Genomic DNA, 15616 nt, shown 5'->3' on the forward strand with positions numbered 1-15616 from the left:
TAGGGGCAGTATTATAGTAGTTATATTCTTGTACATAGGGGCAGTATTATAGTAGTTATATTCTTGTACATAGGGGCAGTATTATAGTAGTTATATTCTTATACATAGGGACAGTATTATAGTAGTTATATTCTTGTACATAGGAGCAGCATTATAGTAGTTACAATCCTGAACATAGGAGAAAAATTTTTGTAGATATATTCTTGTACATAGGAGCAGTATTATAGTATTTATATTCTTGTACACTGGAGCAGTATTATAGTAGTTATATTCTTGTACATAGGGGCAGTATTATAGTAGTTACAATCCTGGACAAAGGGGAAGAATTATTGTAGTTATATTCTTGTACATAGGAGTAGGAGCAGTATTATAGTAGTTATATTCTTGTACACAGGAGCAGTATTATAGTAGTTATATTCTTGTACATAGGGGCAGTATTATAGTAGTTATATTCTTGTACATAGGGGCAGTAATAGTATTTATATTCTTGTACATAGGGGCAGTATTATAGTAGTTAAAATGTTGGACATAGGGGAAGTATTATTGTAGTTATATTCTTGTACATAGGAGCAGTGTTATAGTAGTTATATTCTTGTACATAGGAGCAGTATTATAGTAGTTATATTCCTTTACATAGGGGGCAGTATTATAGTAGTTATATTCTTGTACATAGGGGCAGTATAATAGTATTTATATTCTTGTACACTGGAGCAGTATTATAGTAGTTATATTCTTGTACATAGGGGCAGTATTATAGTAGTTATATTCCTTTACATAGGGAGCAGTATTATAGTAGTTATATTCTTGTACATAGGTGCAGTATTATAGTAGTTATATTCTTGTACATAGGGAGCAGTATTATAGTAGTTATATTCTTGTATATAGGAACAGTATTATAGTAGTTATCTTCCTGTACATAGGAGCAGTATTATTGTAGTTATATTCTTGTACATAGGGGCAGTATTATAGTAGTTATATTCTTGTACATAGGGGCAGTATTATAGTAGTTATATTCTTGTACATAGGAGCAGTAATATAGTAATTATATTCTTGTACATAGGAGCAGTATTATAGTAGTTATAATCTTGGACATAGGGGAAGTATTGCAGTTATATTCTTGTACATAGGAACAGTATTATAGTAGTTATATTCTTGTACACAGGAGCAGTATTATTGTAGTTATATTCTTGTACATAGGGGCAGTATTATAGTAGTTATATTCTTGTACATAGGGGCAGTATTATAGTAGTTATATTTTTGTACATAGGAGCAGTAATATAGTAGTTATATTCTTGTACATAGGAGCAGTATTATAGTAGTTATAATCGTGGACATAGGGGAAGTATTATTGCAGTTATATTCTTGTACATAGGAACCGTATTATAGTAGTTATATTCTTGTACACAGGAGCAGTATTATAGTAGTTATATTCTTGTACATAGGGGCAGTATTAGAGTAGTTATATTCTTGTACATAGGGGCAGTATTATAGTAGTTATATTCTTGTACATAGGGGCAGTATTATAGTAGTTATATTCTTGTACATGGCGGCAGTATTATAGTAGTAATATTCTTGTACATAGGGGCAGTATAATAGTATTTATATTCTTGTACACTGGAGCAGTATTATAGTAGTTATATTCTTGTACATAGGGGCAGTATTATATAGTTATATTCTTGTTCATAGGGGCAGTTTTATAGTAGTTATATTCTTGTACATAGGAGCAGTATTATAGTAGTTATATTCTTGTACATAGGGGCAGTATTATAATAGTTATATTCCTGTACATAGGGAGCAGTATTATAGTAGTTATATTCTTGTACATAGGAACTGTATTATAGTAGTTATCTTCCTGTACATAGGAGCAGTATTATTGTAGTTATATTCTTGTACATAGGGGCAGTATTATAGTAGTTATATTCTTGTACATAGGAGCAGCATTATAGTAGTTACAATCCTGAACATAGGAGAAGAATTATTGTAGATATATTCTTGTACATAGGAGCAGTATTATAGTAGTTATATTCTTGTACACAGGAGCAGTATTATACTAGTTATATTCTTGTACATAGGGGCAGTATTATAGTAGTTATATTCTTGTACATAGGGGCAGTATAATAGTATTTATATTCTTGTACACTGGAGCAGTATTATAGTAGTTATATTCTTGTACATAGGGGCAGTATTATAGTAGTTATATTCTTGTACATAGGGGCAGTATTATAGTAGTTATATTCTTGTACTTGGCGGCAGTATTATAGTAGTTATATTCTTGTACATAGGGGCAGTATTATAGCAGTTATATTCTTGTATATAGGGGCAGTATTATAGTAGTTATATTCTTGTACATAGGTGCAGTATTATAGTAGTTATAATCTTGGACATAGGGGAAGTATTATTGTAGTTATATTCTTGTACACAGGAGCAGTATTATAGTAGTTATATTCTTGTACATAGGCCAGTATTATAGTAGTTATATTCTTGTATATAGGAGCAATATTTTAGTAGTTATATTCTTGTACATAGGAACTGTATTATAGTAGTTATATTCTTGTACATAGGGGGCAGTTTTATTGTAGTTATATTGTAGTATATAGGAGCAGTATTATAGTAGTTATATTCCTGTACATAGGAGCAGTATTATAGTAGTTATATTCCTGTACATAGGAGCAGTATTATAGTAGTTATATTCTTGTACATAGGGGGCAGTATTATAGTAGTTATATTCTTGTACATAGGGGGGCAGCATTAAAAAGGTTTTTTTTTCTCAAATCCGTACAGTAGATACTTAGCATATCCTGAATGTGTGAACATTTTTGTATATGTTATACATACATTCTGTAAGAGGCTGTATTATTATTGGAGGTGTACTTTTTACACGACATACTTCTATTTTTGCATATACTGTAGAGTCAAAAATATGGCTTTTCCTTTTACAATCTGCAGTGTTGTTAGTGATATTCTTGTACATATAGTAGCAGTATTTCAGGTGTGTATTCTTAGTCATATAAACAGTGTTATAATAGCAATTATCTTGTACATAGGGATCAGTTGTATTTACCCTGTGACTTTTGCACTATTTTCGTTTCTTTCATAGTGAACGGATTTGCTTTGCTCCTGCCTGTCCTCCGTACTGTCTGTCCCAATGTATCACACATTATTATGATATACTAACCCTCTCTCCATCCAGGAATAAGTGCACCTTGAATATCATGACATCATTAATATCAATGTCTTCATTTCTATACAGTATCTGGAATACACGACTGTACACAACATTATCGTAGACACATGGGGAATATTCTCCAGGGTCTTCTGCAAGACAGTAAAAAGAAGAATTGGATCCAGAAGTACTACATTAACCATATGTGGAGTCATTAAAGAAAATGGATTTTATTTGGGCAGAATAAGTTAAACCTTTCATCTATTGACTAATTTGTCTGTGTAAAATGGATGTAACATGTTTTTTAGACAGTTTTCGATTCTTACCCTAAGATAACTGTATTGTTATCATTCTGTCGTTCAATTGAAATCGATATATCCCAAGACATGTGGTGGGTTTGACCAGCTTTGAAAAAAAAAGAAAAATTGCGAACTTGCGATATTCTGTTGGGAGATGTTTTTGTCATACTTATCTGTATGAGATGTGATTTTCAAGCTATTAAAGTTATGCTGGGAGCTCGTTCAGACGAGAGTAATAATAGGACTGTGTGAGGTCTGTGCGCACCACACACCACACAAAGAGTGAACGCGGAGCTTTTATAGTCTGTGTGCCGCTGCGCCTGGTTGATTTTCCACTCGGACCTCTGGACTGAATGGAACAAAATTGCAGCATGTGCTACTTTGGTATTTTTTACAGATGCATTTCACTGAAAAGGCAGAATAATATTGGTGCAATGTGAAAGCAGCTCCTGCACCCATCCGCAATATGGACGAGTTGCAATTTCCAGTCCCAACTGGATTGATCTCCAAAATGGAGGTCAGAACCCAGCCTAGCATGTATAGAATTTGTATCATAAGAAATGAGAGTCAAGAAAGAGGATATCCAGGACAAAAACAAAAAAAGTATCTAACTGGCTGGTAAATGCAGCTTACCTGCCTTTTGTGCACGATGCCGTTCTTCTCCGGAACACAGCTGTCACGGACCGCTCCTGCCGGGGATTCAGCTGCATCTGCTGACTTGACAGGGCGTGACTTCCAAGGTCATTCTCTTTCACAGCCGGCTCCCCCAGTTATGCAGCGGGGATCCGCCTGTCAATCAGAATGACGTCAGAAGTTCCATCCTGTTGACAGAACGGAAAAGAAGCCTCCATTTTGTAGAATTAATGTCAGCAGAGGCTTCTGAATCTCCGGCAGGAGCGGTCTGTGACAGCTGTGTTCCGGGGAAGGACGGCATCGTGCACAACAGGCAGGTAAGATGCAATTACCTGCCTATTAGTGCTTAGATAATTTTATTTTATTTTTTGTAAAAGTCCCAGATATCCCCTTTAACAAAAATTGGAGGAAAGTAAGAGTGGACACATCGTTAGAGTGATTGGTCCATGGCAGATGTCTGCCTTGAGTGATATCTCCAAGCAGTGGTTTACCTGCTCCACCCCAGTCACGCACCACTCATGGGTTGAGCAGATAGACCACTGATTAAAGAATTCAGGTGTGAAAAAAACCCTCTGGACATCCCCCTTCGGGAAGACAATACTGTGCTATGGTTGAAGGCGTCATGTTAGCATAATTTTGCATATCCTTCATTGACATTCATTCGCCTTCAGACTTTTGATGTGCTCACTCATGTAGTTTGTTTCCAGCTTGGTGTCAGGCAGCAGAGTGACTGGAAGTGTAATTAAGCTGCTCCTTGGTACTTAATTAAACCAATATACATAAGACTCTAGGGTGTTAGGGCTGGCGGAACCCACCGAGTAAATATAAAGATAGTAAAGGTGCGTTCGCAGCCCAGGGTCCACCGTGCAGGAGTGGAACCTGCTGCTAGTTAATGGTGGCACTATATGGCGGTACTACACTAGAATGGACTCGGGTTCCGTCACCCGGTCAATATAGGAGCGAACTCTGTTGCTTCACAGAGCCGCAGGGAATAAAGGTAACACTGTGCCCTGTTAGCAGTCACAGGGTGCAGCAAATGGATATTAGTGAGATTCCTGCAATTCACCCCCACTATGCTGGTGATTGATCCCGCTCTGACCCTTGGTGGCTTTTGAGCCCTCGCCTGAGGACGCCCTGAGTCAGATGCTGGGATCAAGCGGGAGTTCCCACCCTACACTGATGGATTGTCAGGAGATGCTAAAGATAGCTGCACAGAGTGTGTACAGCACCACCCTGGCGGTCACTGCTGGTTAGATGCAGTATAGATTGTACCTGGTGCTGGATGGCACTATCTGGCGCTAGATAGCTCCAACATTCGCAAACATTCATCAACTCTAGGGATGGGAATGATTCAGAGCTTTCTCCAGAACAGGCATACATTCACACACACACAATTACTGATTTATACTAGCGCATGGCCGAGCGCCTATGCGAACCTTTTATAGCTGCAGCTCTCAGGACCTTCCTAGTGGACCAATCGGAGCTGCTACAGGGCCTGAGCGTGTGACCCCCGACCTCCAATGAGAGGTCTTCCCTTGGGCATGCTCAGAAAGAGAAAAGCAGGACTTAGTCCCAAGAGTGCCTGCTCGCCGCTGAACAGTATTGGTTATAATGGCTGAACCTGGAAGGACAGCAGTAACCAAATGCTCAGTATCTGTCCGAGCCAGGCGCTGGGACCGATGTCTCTGCTGAGAAGGCTCCAGTGCGGCCGGAGGAGAATGAGAGACTGCAGCGGAGGTGGTTCGAGATTCTCCCTGTGCAGCGGTGGGAACTCAACACCTAACACTAGGGTATTTCTGATACAAGGCAGAGTAGAAGTTAACTTGCTCTTGGTAGACTTATCCAGGTTCGGTCTTTTTCTAATTATTGGACTTGAGAGTCGTAGACTTTACATCGTGGTCAAGGTCGGAATGAGAATTTTTATCCATTCGAAAAGTCAAGAGAGTGGAGATAAAGGATTAAAGTGGTTATCTATAGAAAATCATTGGAGCAGTGGTTTACATGGGTGACCAATGCTCCATTCAAATTAGACACATCAGAGTCATGGAGGTCCCAGCGGTGGCACCCCCAATGATCACCAAGTTATCTACTATCATATGGATGGGTAACCTCTTCCTAAATTGTGACAACTAGGATTGAGCGACTTTGACTTTTTTAGGATCGAGGCGGGTTTCGCAAAACCCGACTTTGTTAAAAGTCGAGTCGAGTGAAATCGGCCGATTATCGCGCAAAGTCGGGGATCGACCGAAACCCGAAACCCAATGTAAGTCAATGGGGAGCAAAGTCGGCAGTGAGTGGAGGACAGGAAAACACCTACAGTGCCCATTTTAATGTCAAAAACATCAATTCGTGTCACTTAAGCTTGTGAATCTTAATTTACCTTATAATAATAGTTAGGCATTGAAAATTGGGGGTCATTTGGCTAAAGTTGAGGGGGAGTAGGGCTGGCTCAAGTTATCCATGGGCCCAGGAAACGTGGACTACGTCACGGCGGTGGAGCAGGGAGAGGTCAGTATTTCAACTTTGCAAGTGCTGTGATCCTGAGCAAGCAGGGGGGGCACACTCATTCGCATTGGCACTGGCACAGGGCCCCTCAAAGTACGGCGTAGTGTTTGATGGCGGGGGCGCCTCCCACTCGCAGAGGCACTTTTGCGTACTATGAGGGGCCCTGTGACAGTGACGTCGCCAACGAGTATGCCCTCCCCACCTGATGAAGGAACCTGCACTTTCATCTGCGCCTTCCTCTTTGTCCCCGTGTAAGGTGGTATAGTATGCGGGAAGGGGAACCTGAATTTCAGCAGGGTCAGATTCTGGCTGTGTAGAGTGCAAGGGGAATGTAGCGGTCTGGGTCAATGTACCAGCAGACTCATGTATCACTGGCTGGGCAATGGGCAGGATGAGGAGGAAACACAGATATAGGCCCAAATAATAAAGTGGGCAAAATGTAGTTCAAAATTGGTAACAAGACTAACCAGGCGGCATTGCTTTGTTCAGTGGAGGACATCTGTAATAAGAGGCAGACACAGTTAGTAGGCCCAAATAATAAAGTGGGCCAAATAAAGTTCAAAATTGTTAACAGGAGTAAACAAGCGGCACTGCTTTGTTCAGTGGAGGAGAACACCAAGGAGCGTCAGACACCGTTAGTAGGCCCAACCAAACTAGTATCCCAAATGCAGTTTCATATTAAAAATATAGGCCGAAAGCCTGAAGATTGAAGCTCAGGAAAAAAACACCAGGAGAACACCAAGGAGCGGCAGACACCATTAGTAGGCCCCAACCAAACTAGTATCCCAAATGCAGTTTCATATTAAAAATATAGGCCGAAAGCCTGAAGATTGAAGCTCAGCTCTGTTCAGTGGAGAACACCAAGGAGAGGCAGACACCGTTAATAGGGCCCAACCAAACTAGTATCCCAATTGCAGTTTCATATTAAAAATATAGGCCGAAAGCCTGAAGATTGAAGCTCAGCTCTGTTCAGTGGAGGAGAACACCAAGGAGAGGCAGACACCATTAGTAGGGCCCAACCAAACTAGGAGGCTAAATGCAGTTTAAAATCTGATATAGGCCGAAAGCCTGAAGATTGAAGCTCAGGAAAAAAAACCAGGAGAACACCAAGGAGAGGCAGACACCGTTAGTAGGCCCCAACCAAACTAGTAGGCCTAATGCAGTTTAAAATCTGATATAGGCCGAAAGCCTGAAGATTGAAGCTCAGCTTTGTTCAGTGGAGGACAACACCAAGGAGCGGCAGACACCGTTAGTAGGCCCAACCCAACTAGTAGCCCCAATGCAGTTTTCAAATTCCTATAGGTTGAAAACTTGACAATTGAAGCTCAGCTTTTTTCAGAGGAGGACAGCTGTATTGAGTGGCGCAGACAGACACAGGTAGTAGGCCTTAAACAAAAAAGTTGGCTCAATGCAGTGTAAAAAAGGTTACAGGGGTACACAGGCAGCATTGGTGTGGTCATAGGAGGACGATTGCAAGGGGGGACCGCAGACAGACTTACTAGGCCTAAAATACTGGTTTTTACGTACCGGTAATAGGATTTTACGGAGCCACGACAGCACCCGTACGAGAGAGGGGATCCGCCCACCTTCCGGACAGGAACCTACAGGATTTAAAGGGGCGGTCCCCCTCATCACTCCAGTTTGTGTTTCAGAGCATAAGGGACACCGCCATTGAGTTAGTACATAAACATATATACTTAAACATTACTAAATACCATCACCTTCTAAAGAGTGATTTTTTAAAAGGCACACTTTCCCCAAAAGGGTGCAGAAACCAGTGATCAACTACAGGGGGGAATGTGCGGGTGCTGTCGTGGCTCCATAAAATGCTATTACCGGTACGTAAAAACTGGTTTTCCTATCGCCACGACAGCACCCCTATGAGAGATTTTCAAAGATCACTCACCTGGGAGGGACTACAGCACTAAGTACTGAACGGCCAAAAACTAAATTGGCCTCTGATGATAGGTCAAGACGGTAATGTCTATAAAAGGTGGAAGGAGATGACCACGTTGCCGCCTTACATATTACGTCTATGGAGACGTCCGCTCTTTCCGCCCAGGATGAGGCCATGGCTCAAGTAGAGTGGGCCCTGATGTCATCTGGTGGTGTCTGGCCTTTAGCAGTATAAGCAAGATATATGGCATCTTTTATCCATCTGGCGATAGACGTCTTAGTTACACTCGCCCCTTTCCTTGGATTCTGAAAGGAAACAAACAGAGCCCTACTCTGCCTCCATGGTTCTGTCTTGTGTAGGTATTCTAATAAAGCTCTTCTAACATCTAACATGTGATATTTCTGCTCATCAGCTGAATTCGGATTGTCACAGAAAGATGGTAAAACTATTTCTTGACTTCTATGAAATTTAGAAGCTACTTTTGGTAGGTATGCTGGGTCCGGTTTTAATACTACCCTATCCTGAAAGACCATTAAATAAGGAGGATCTATCGACAATGCTTGTAAATCACTCACTCTCCTAGCAGAGGTCAGGGCTACTAGGAAGGCTGTTTTTAAAGTTATTTTTTTTATGGAGACAGAATCTAATGGCTCAAAGATTCTGTTAAGGCGTCTAAAACCAAATTTAAATCCCATGGGGGTAATCTAGGAATATACACTGGGTTACTGCGTTCAGTGGCCCTAATAAATCGGGAAACCCATCTATTTCCTGCCACATCGTTGTTATATAACGCCCCTAAAGCTGAAATTTGGACTCTAAGGGTATTTACTGCCAAGCCCAATTATCGGCCCTTCTGTAAAAACTCCAGAATAGCCAGAATTGGAATCTTGCCCGAAAAGGGATTTTGGTAGAAGGCAAGGAACTTTTTCCAAGTTTTAGCATAGATCTTGGTAGTAATCTCTTTTCGACTATTTAAAAGGGTAGCTATTAGAGCCTCTGAAAACCCTCTTCTCCTCAATAACTCCCTCTCAAATTCCACGCCGTCAGATGCAGGGATTCCACATTGCGGTGACTGAACGGACCCTGAGAAAGAAGCTCCGGACTGATCGGCAGTACCCAGGGGTCGGACACAGACATTGCCCTGAGTAACGAGAACCATGCCCTCCTGGGCCAAAAGGGGGCAATCAGGATCACTCTCGCCCTCTCCTCCCTGATCTTCCTGAGTACTATAGGGATCAGACACATTGGGGGGAACGCATAAGCCAGAGGGAAATCCCAGTGTATTTGAAGGGAGTCTATTATACAGGGCTTGTCCGCCACCCGAAGAGAAGCAAACCTCTTGGTCTGTCTGTTCTTTCTCATTGCAAATAGGTCTATAACGGGCAATCCCCATAGGTCTACTATCTGTTTGAACACCCGTCGACTTAGAACCCATTCTCCCTGACGCAGAGAATGACGGCTGAGGTAATCTGCCTCTGTGTTGAGCTCTCCTTGAATGTGAACGGCTGACAGAGAGCGAAAGTGGGTTTCGGCTATGTTGAATATGTCTGTGGTGGTGTTCATTAGAGATCTTGACCTTGTACCTCCTTGATGGTTGAGATACGCCACTACTGTTGTGTTGTCTGACTGGACTCTTACATGTGAATCCTGCAGAGATGGTAGCAACCTGAGTAGGGTCTTTTTTACTGCCGTCAACTCTTTCCAATTCGAGGACTCTTGGGCCTCTAAGAGAGACCATTGCCCTTGAGTCCAAACATCTCCTATATGAGCTCCCCATCCTATCGGACTGGCATCGGTTGTAACCATGTTGTCTGGAACTATACTCCAGCGTACTCCTTTTCCTAAATGTCGCCTGTTTAACCACCATCTCAGACTGTGTAGAGTGGCGGCGGACAGCCTGAGTCTTCCGCTTAATTGCTCTTGAAGACTGCTCTCTGCATCCAAGACCTGGGCCTGCAACACCCGAGTGTGGAATTGAGCCCACTGAACGGCTGGTATGCAAGACATTAGGGATCCCAGAAGGGACATAGCGTCTCTCAAAGTCAGATCTGGCTTTTTTGTTACCGTACTGACTTTGTGCACAATCCTCTGCTTTTTCTCTTCCGGAAGGAAACATAGTTGCTCTTCCGAATTTAGCAGAATACCTAGGAAAGTCTGAGTCGTTGATGGTTCCAATCTTGATTTTTCCATATTGACTATCTAACCCAAGTCCTGTAAGGAAGATATTACATGATTTAGGCGACCACCACACTGAAAAAATGAATTTCCCACTACCAGGAAGTCATCCAAGTAGGGTACAATTAACGTATCATGTTCTCTGACATAGGCCATTACTTCCGCCATGACCTTAGTAAACACCCTCGGTGTCATAGATAGACCAAATGGCATTGCAGTAAACTGAAAGTGTCTGACCTGGTCGTTTAAGCGCACCGCCATTCTGAGGAATTGTTGATGATCCTGGTGAATGGGCAGATGGTAATATGCATCTTTTAAATCCAGGACTGTCATATAACATCTAGGAAAAAGAAGTTTAGTCGCCGTTTTAATAGATTCCATTTTAAAGGCATGATATTGTAGATGTTTGTTCAATCTCCGTAAATTTATGATGGTTCGAAAGGATCCATCTGGTTTGGAGATTAAAAATAAAGGGGAATAGAACCCTTTCCCCTGCTGATGTTTAGGAACCTCTACTATAACTTCCTTCCGTCTTAACATTTGGACCTCTTTCTCAAGGGCCTTTTGTTGGTGTAAGGAATCGGGGGCAGTCAAGATATAAAAATCAGAAGGTTTTTCCCGGAACTCTAATTTTAACCCTGAATTAATTATACCTAAAACCCAATTGCTCGCAGTTATTTTAGCCCACTGAGCATAGAAATATTTTAACCTGCCCCCTACTGGAAGATCTTTATTAGCGATAATTTCTTCTTCTTCTTGAGGAAGATGATGAGGCATTAAAGTCTGAACCTTTCTTTTTGGGTCTGTTGGTTCCCAGTCTCGGTTGTGGTAAGGTCTTCGGTATTGGAAGCATCTCCTGAAGGTATTCCTAAAGGTAGGATTGAAAGTTTTAGGAAAACCTTTCTTCCTATCCTCAGCCTTAGCTAGGATGTCGTCCAATACCGGGCCAAACAGGTACTCACCCCTACACGGTATTGTACACAGTTTAGCTCTCGCCTGGGCATCCCCTTTCCAGGTCTTAAGCCATAGGGCTCGGCGAGCAGCATTCGAGAGACCTGCCGATCTCGCTGCTAATTTTAAAGAATCCACCGATGCATCCGCTAAATACGCCACCCCTTCCCGTATTTGCGAAAGGGAGTTCAGCATCTTGTCTCTGGGCACCTTGGATTTCAGCTGTTCCTCCAGCTGGGATATCCACACCATAACGGATCTAGCCGTACATGTGCTAGAGATGGCAGGTTTGAACGTCCCCGCAGATGATTCCCATACTTTTTTCAAAAAGATGTCCGCCTTCCTATCCAACGGATCTTTCAGAAGGCCCACGTCCTCCAGCGGCAAAGCACCGGCTTTAGACGTAGAAGCCGCCGCTGCGTCCACTTTTGGGACTTTCATCCATTCTGCCAGATCATTGTCTTCAAAGGGATACCTTCTTTTGGCTGATGACGGCAGGAAACCCTTATCCTGCTTATCCCATTCCCGTTTTATAAGGGTCTTAACTGTATCCACAACCGGGAATGCCTTACGACTCCTCTGGCACAAGCCCGCAAACATTATGTCCTGTGCGGACCTTGGTTCCTTGCTCTCTGTAACACCCATGGTAGCTCGGACTCCTTTAACTAACGTATCCATGTTATCCACCGAGAAGCAAGGCCTTCCCTCTTCATCTGAGGAAGATGGAGATGAGGAGCGGGAACATTCACCTTCTTGCAGGGACAGACTAGATCCTGGAGATATGTCCCTGCCCGACCTTCCCTGGCGGCTGCCTCTAAGGGAATAGCTTATTTCCTCCCTGATGACCGCTCTAAGGTCTGATGACCGAAGGGGAGCTTCCTCTTCTAAGGTCTGACATATGCAAGCCTGACAAAGCCTTTTGGTATAACTGTCAGGCATTGGAGTCGTGCATAGAGCACATTGCTTGTGCTTAGATTTAGCTGTTTTTTTCCCCTAAAACAAAGCACAAATAACAGACCATATCAGCACCAGGAGTTTTGTTAACACTCACCATAAGGCTGACTTTGTGAATACCGATTCTGAAGGAGTGGGATTCAATTGTGACGCTGGGGCGCTCGCACGTTGCCCCCGTACCACGCTGCTGCTGCTTCTCCTTGAGCGGCCGCTACCGTTCTTACTGCAAGGCTCCGTTCCCTCTCCATGAGGGTGCTCGGCGTCCCCTACTGAGGACATAGCTGCACGCATCATTCCATAGGCGCCGCTCTTTTACAACGCTGCAGCGCTCCTCCCCCGGCTTACACCGGAAGTGTAAGAACTACTTCCGGGTTCACCAGCGCCGGTGTGACGCTGCACCGTGCTCAACTGCGGACCAGGACGGCACTGCCCGACTCCTGGGACGCAATCCACTTAACCAGACGAGGGGGGGTCTGCAAGCAGAACACCCCCGACGCTGCTTCCGAGCCCCCGATTCTGCCGTTCCTAAAGACACCGCGCAGAGGCATGGAGGCCCGGGTAAGACTGCCTGCAGGCTCCCGCCGTCCAGACAGGAACCCAAACTGGAGTGATGAGTGGGACCGCCCCTTTAAATCCTGTAGGTTCCTGTCCGGAAGGTGGGCGGATCCCCTCTCTCGTAGGGGTGCTGTCGTGGCGATAGGAAAAAAAAAGTAAGCTCTATGCAGGTTTAAACAGGTTACAGGGGTACACAGGCAGCATTGGTGTGGTCAGCGGAGGACGATTGCACCGAGAAGCAAACACAGTTAGTAGGGCCAAAAAAGTAATAGGCAAAATGCAGTTAAAAATAGGTTACAGGAGTACGCAGGCGGCCTAGCTTTGTTCGGTGGAGGACAACTGTAAGGAGTGTCTGACACAGTTAGTAGGCCAAAATAATAAAGTGAGGCTAATGTCTGGCAAAAAAAAAAATTCACAAATAAACAGGTGGCATACTTAGGTACAGGGATGGGCTCCTCTGCTGACTTGCAGACAGTGGTAGTTGGCGCAAAGTATTAACTGGTGTAAATGTATGACAGGGCCCCTGAATATTTTTACTAGCATCAATCATGTCAACAAATTGGTATTGGCAGTGCCATTGAAGGATTTAACAGCACAGACTAAACAGTGGTGGAGCAGTGAGAGGTAAATTTGCAAGTGGTAGAGCACTGTTTGAGCTGGGGGGGACACTCTCTCGTGGGCGGCGGTACTGGCCCAGGGCCCCTCATGTTACGACGGTGTGTCTGACGTTGGCCACCGCCAGAGACACTTCATTGTACTATGAGGGACCCTGTGCCAGTGCCGTCACCCAAAAGTGGGCACACCCACCTGTTCAGCCAAACGGCACTCGCACGGGTGCTTGCGCCAAGTGGTGACCACGGCCCCGTGGAGGGAGTCAGCCCATTTAGGGAGGTGTAAAAATGGCCTATGGTGGACATACAGCAGCTGCGAATGGAGAAATTGGAGCAGTCAGTAAGACGAGTCCAAAAGCAAGATCTTTTTACAGGAAAGCTAGGTGTCAGCAGGGAAAGGTGGGGCAAAATAATTAGAAATCCATGATTGGTTCATTTTAATGAAGGTTAGATCATCAACATTTTGAGTAGCCGAGACGAGCACTGAATACTCTTTCTGATAGCACACTAGCAGCTGGGAAAGCAAGCTCCTGTAAAGCATATTCTGCGAATTCAGGCCAGGTGTCTATTTTGGATGCCCAGTATTCAAATGGGAATGACGTGTGAGGGAGAACATCGATAAGGGAGGAAAAATAGTTAGTAACCATACTGGACAAATTTTGTCTCCTGTCACTTTGAATTGATGCTGCAGTACCTGTCGTGTCTGCGGTCATTGCGAAATCACTCCACAACCTGGTCATAAAACCCCTCTGTCCAACGCCAGTTCTGATTTGTGCCCCTCTAACACATCTGCCATGTTGCCCCCTGCAGCTCGTGTGAGAACCATCACCGCCGCTGTGTGCTGGGAATGCCTGAACCAAGCGTTCTACAAGAGTTGCTTGTTTGGTAGCCAATATTTGCTCAAGGTTCTCATGTGGCATGATATTTTGCAATTTCCCTTTATAGCGTGGATCCAGGAGGCAGGCCAACCAGTAATCGTCATCGGTCATCATTTTGATAATGCGGGGGTCCCTTTTTAGGATATGCAAGGCATAATCCGCCATGTGGGACAATGTTCCAGGTGTCAATTCACTGCTTGTGCTGGGTTGAGGAGCACTTTCTGGCAAATCAACATCACTTGTCTCCCTCAAAAACCCAGTACCTGACCTTACAACGCCTCCAGTTTCTATTGTCCCCTGAGAAGCTTCCTCCTCCCATAAATATTCATCCCCATCATCCTCCTCATCCTCCTCCTCTTCGTCCGCCACCTCGTCCAGGAGACTTCCCTGAGCAGACAATGGCTGACTGTCATCAAGGCTTCCCTCGTCCTCGGCTGCAGACGCCTGCTCCTTTATGTGCGTCAAACTTTGCATCAGCAGATGCATAAGGGGGATGCTCATGCTTATGATGGCGTCGTCTGCACTAACTAGGCGTGTGCATTCCTCAAAACACTGAAGGACTTGACACAAGTCTTGTAGCTTTGAGAACTGCACACCTGACAACTCCATGTCTGCCATCCAACTGCCTGCCCGTGTATCCTCCCACAAATACATAACAGCACGCCTCTGTTCGCACAGTGTCTGAAGCATGTGCAGTGTGGAGTTCCACCTTGTTGCAACGTCGATTATTAGGCAGAGCTGGGGAAGCTTCAAAGATCGCTGATGGTTCTGCATACGGCTGGAGTGTACGGGCGAACGGCGGATGTGCGAGCAAAGTCTTCGCACCTTCAGGAGAAGGTCGGGTAACCCTGGATAACTTTTCAGGAAGCAATGCACGACTAGGTTCAAGGTGTGAGCCAGGCAACGAATGTGTTTCAGTTGTGAAAGAGCTATGGCAGACATAAAATTCCTTCCGTTATCACTGACTACCTTGCCTGCCTCAAGATGTACACTGC

At 44.0% G+C, this 15616-nt stretch overlaps 1 protein-coding gene across 1 annotated transcript in view; it reads right to left on the reverse strand.

The window, feature by feature from the left end:
* The window catches only part of FAM135B (family with sequence similarity 135 member B), a 289887-nt gene that overhangs the window by 101140 nt on the left and 173131 nt on the right, over positions 1–15616 (reverse strand). The window contains exon 4 of the mRNA XM_077271274.1: positions 3176–3315. Coding sequence (XP_077127389.1) covers positions 3176–3315 — 140 coding nt within the window. The remainder of the gene's footprint in view (positions 1–3175; positions 3316–15616) is intronic.

This window comes from Ranitomeya variabilis, chromosome 6 (genome assembly GCF_051348905.1).
Source record: "Ranitomeya variabilis isolate aRanVar5 chromosome 6, aRanVar5.hap1, whole genome shotgun sequence".
Lineage (NCBI taxonomy): Eukaryota > Metazoa > Chordata > Amphibia > Anura > Dendrobatidae > Ranitomeya > Ranitomeya variabilis.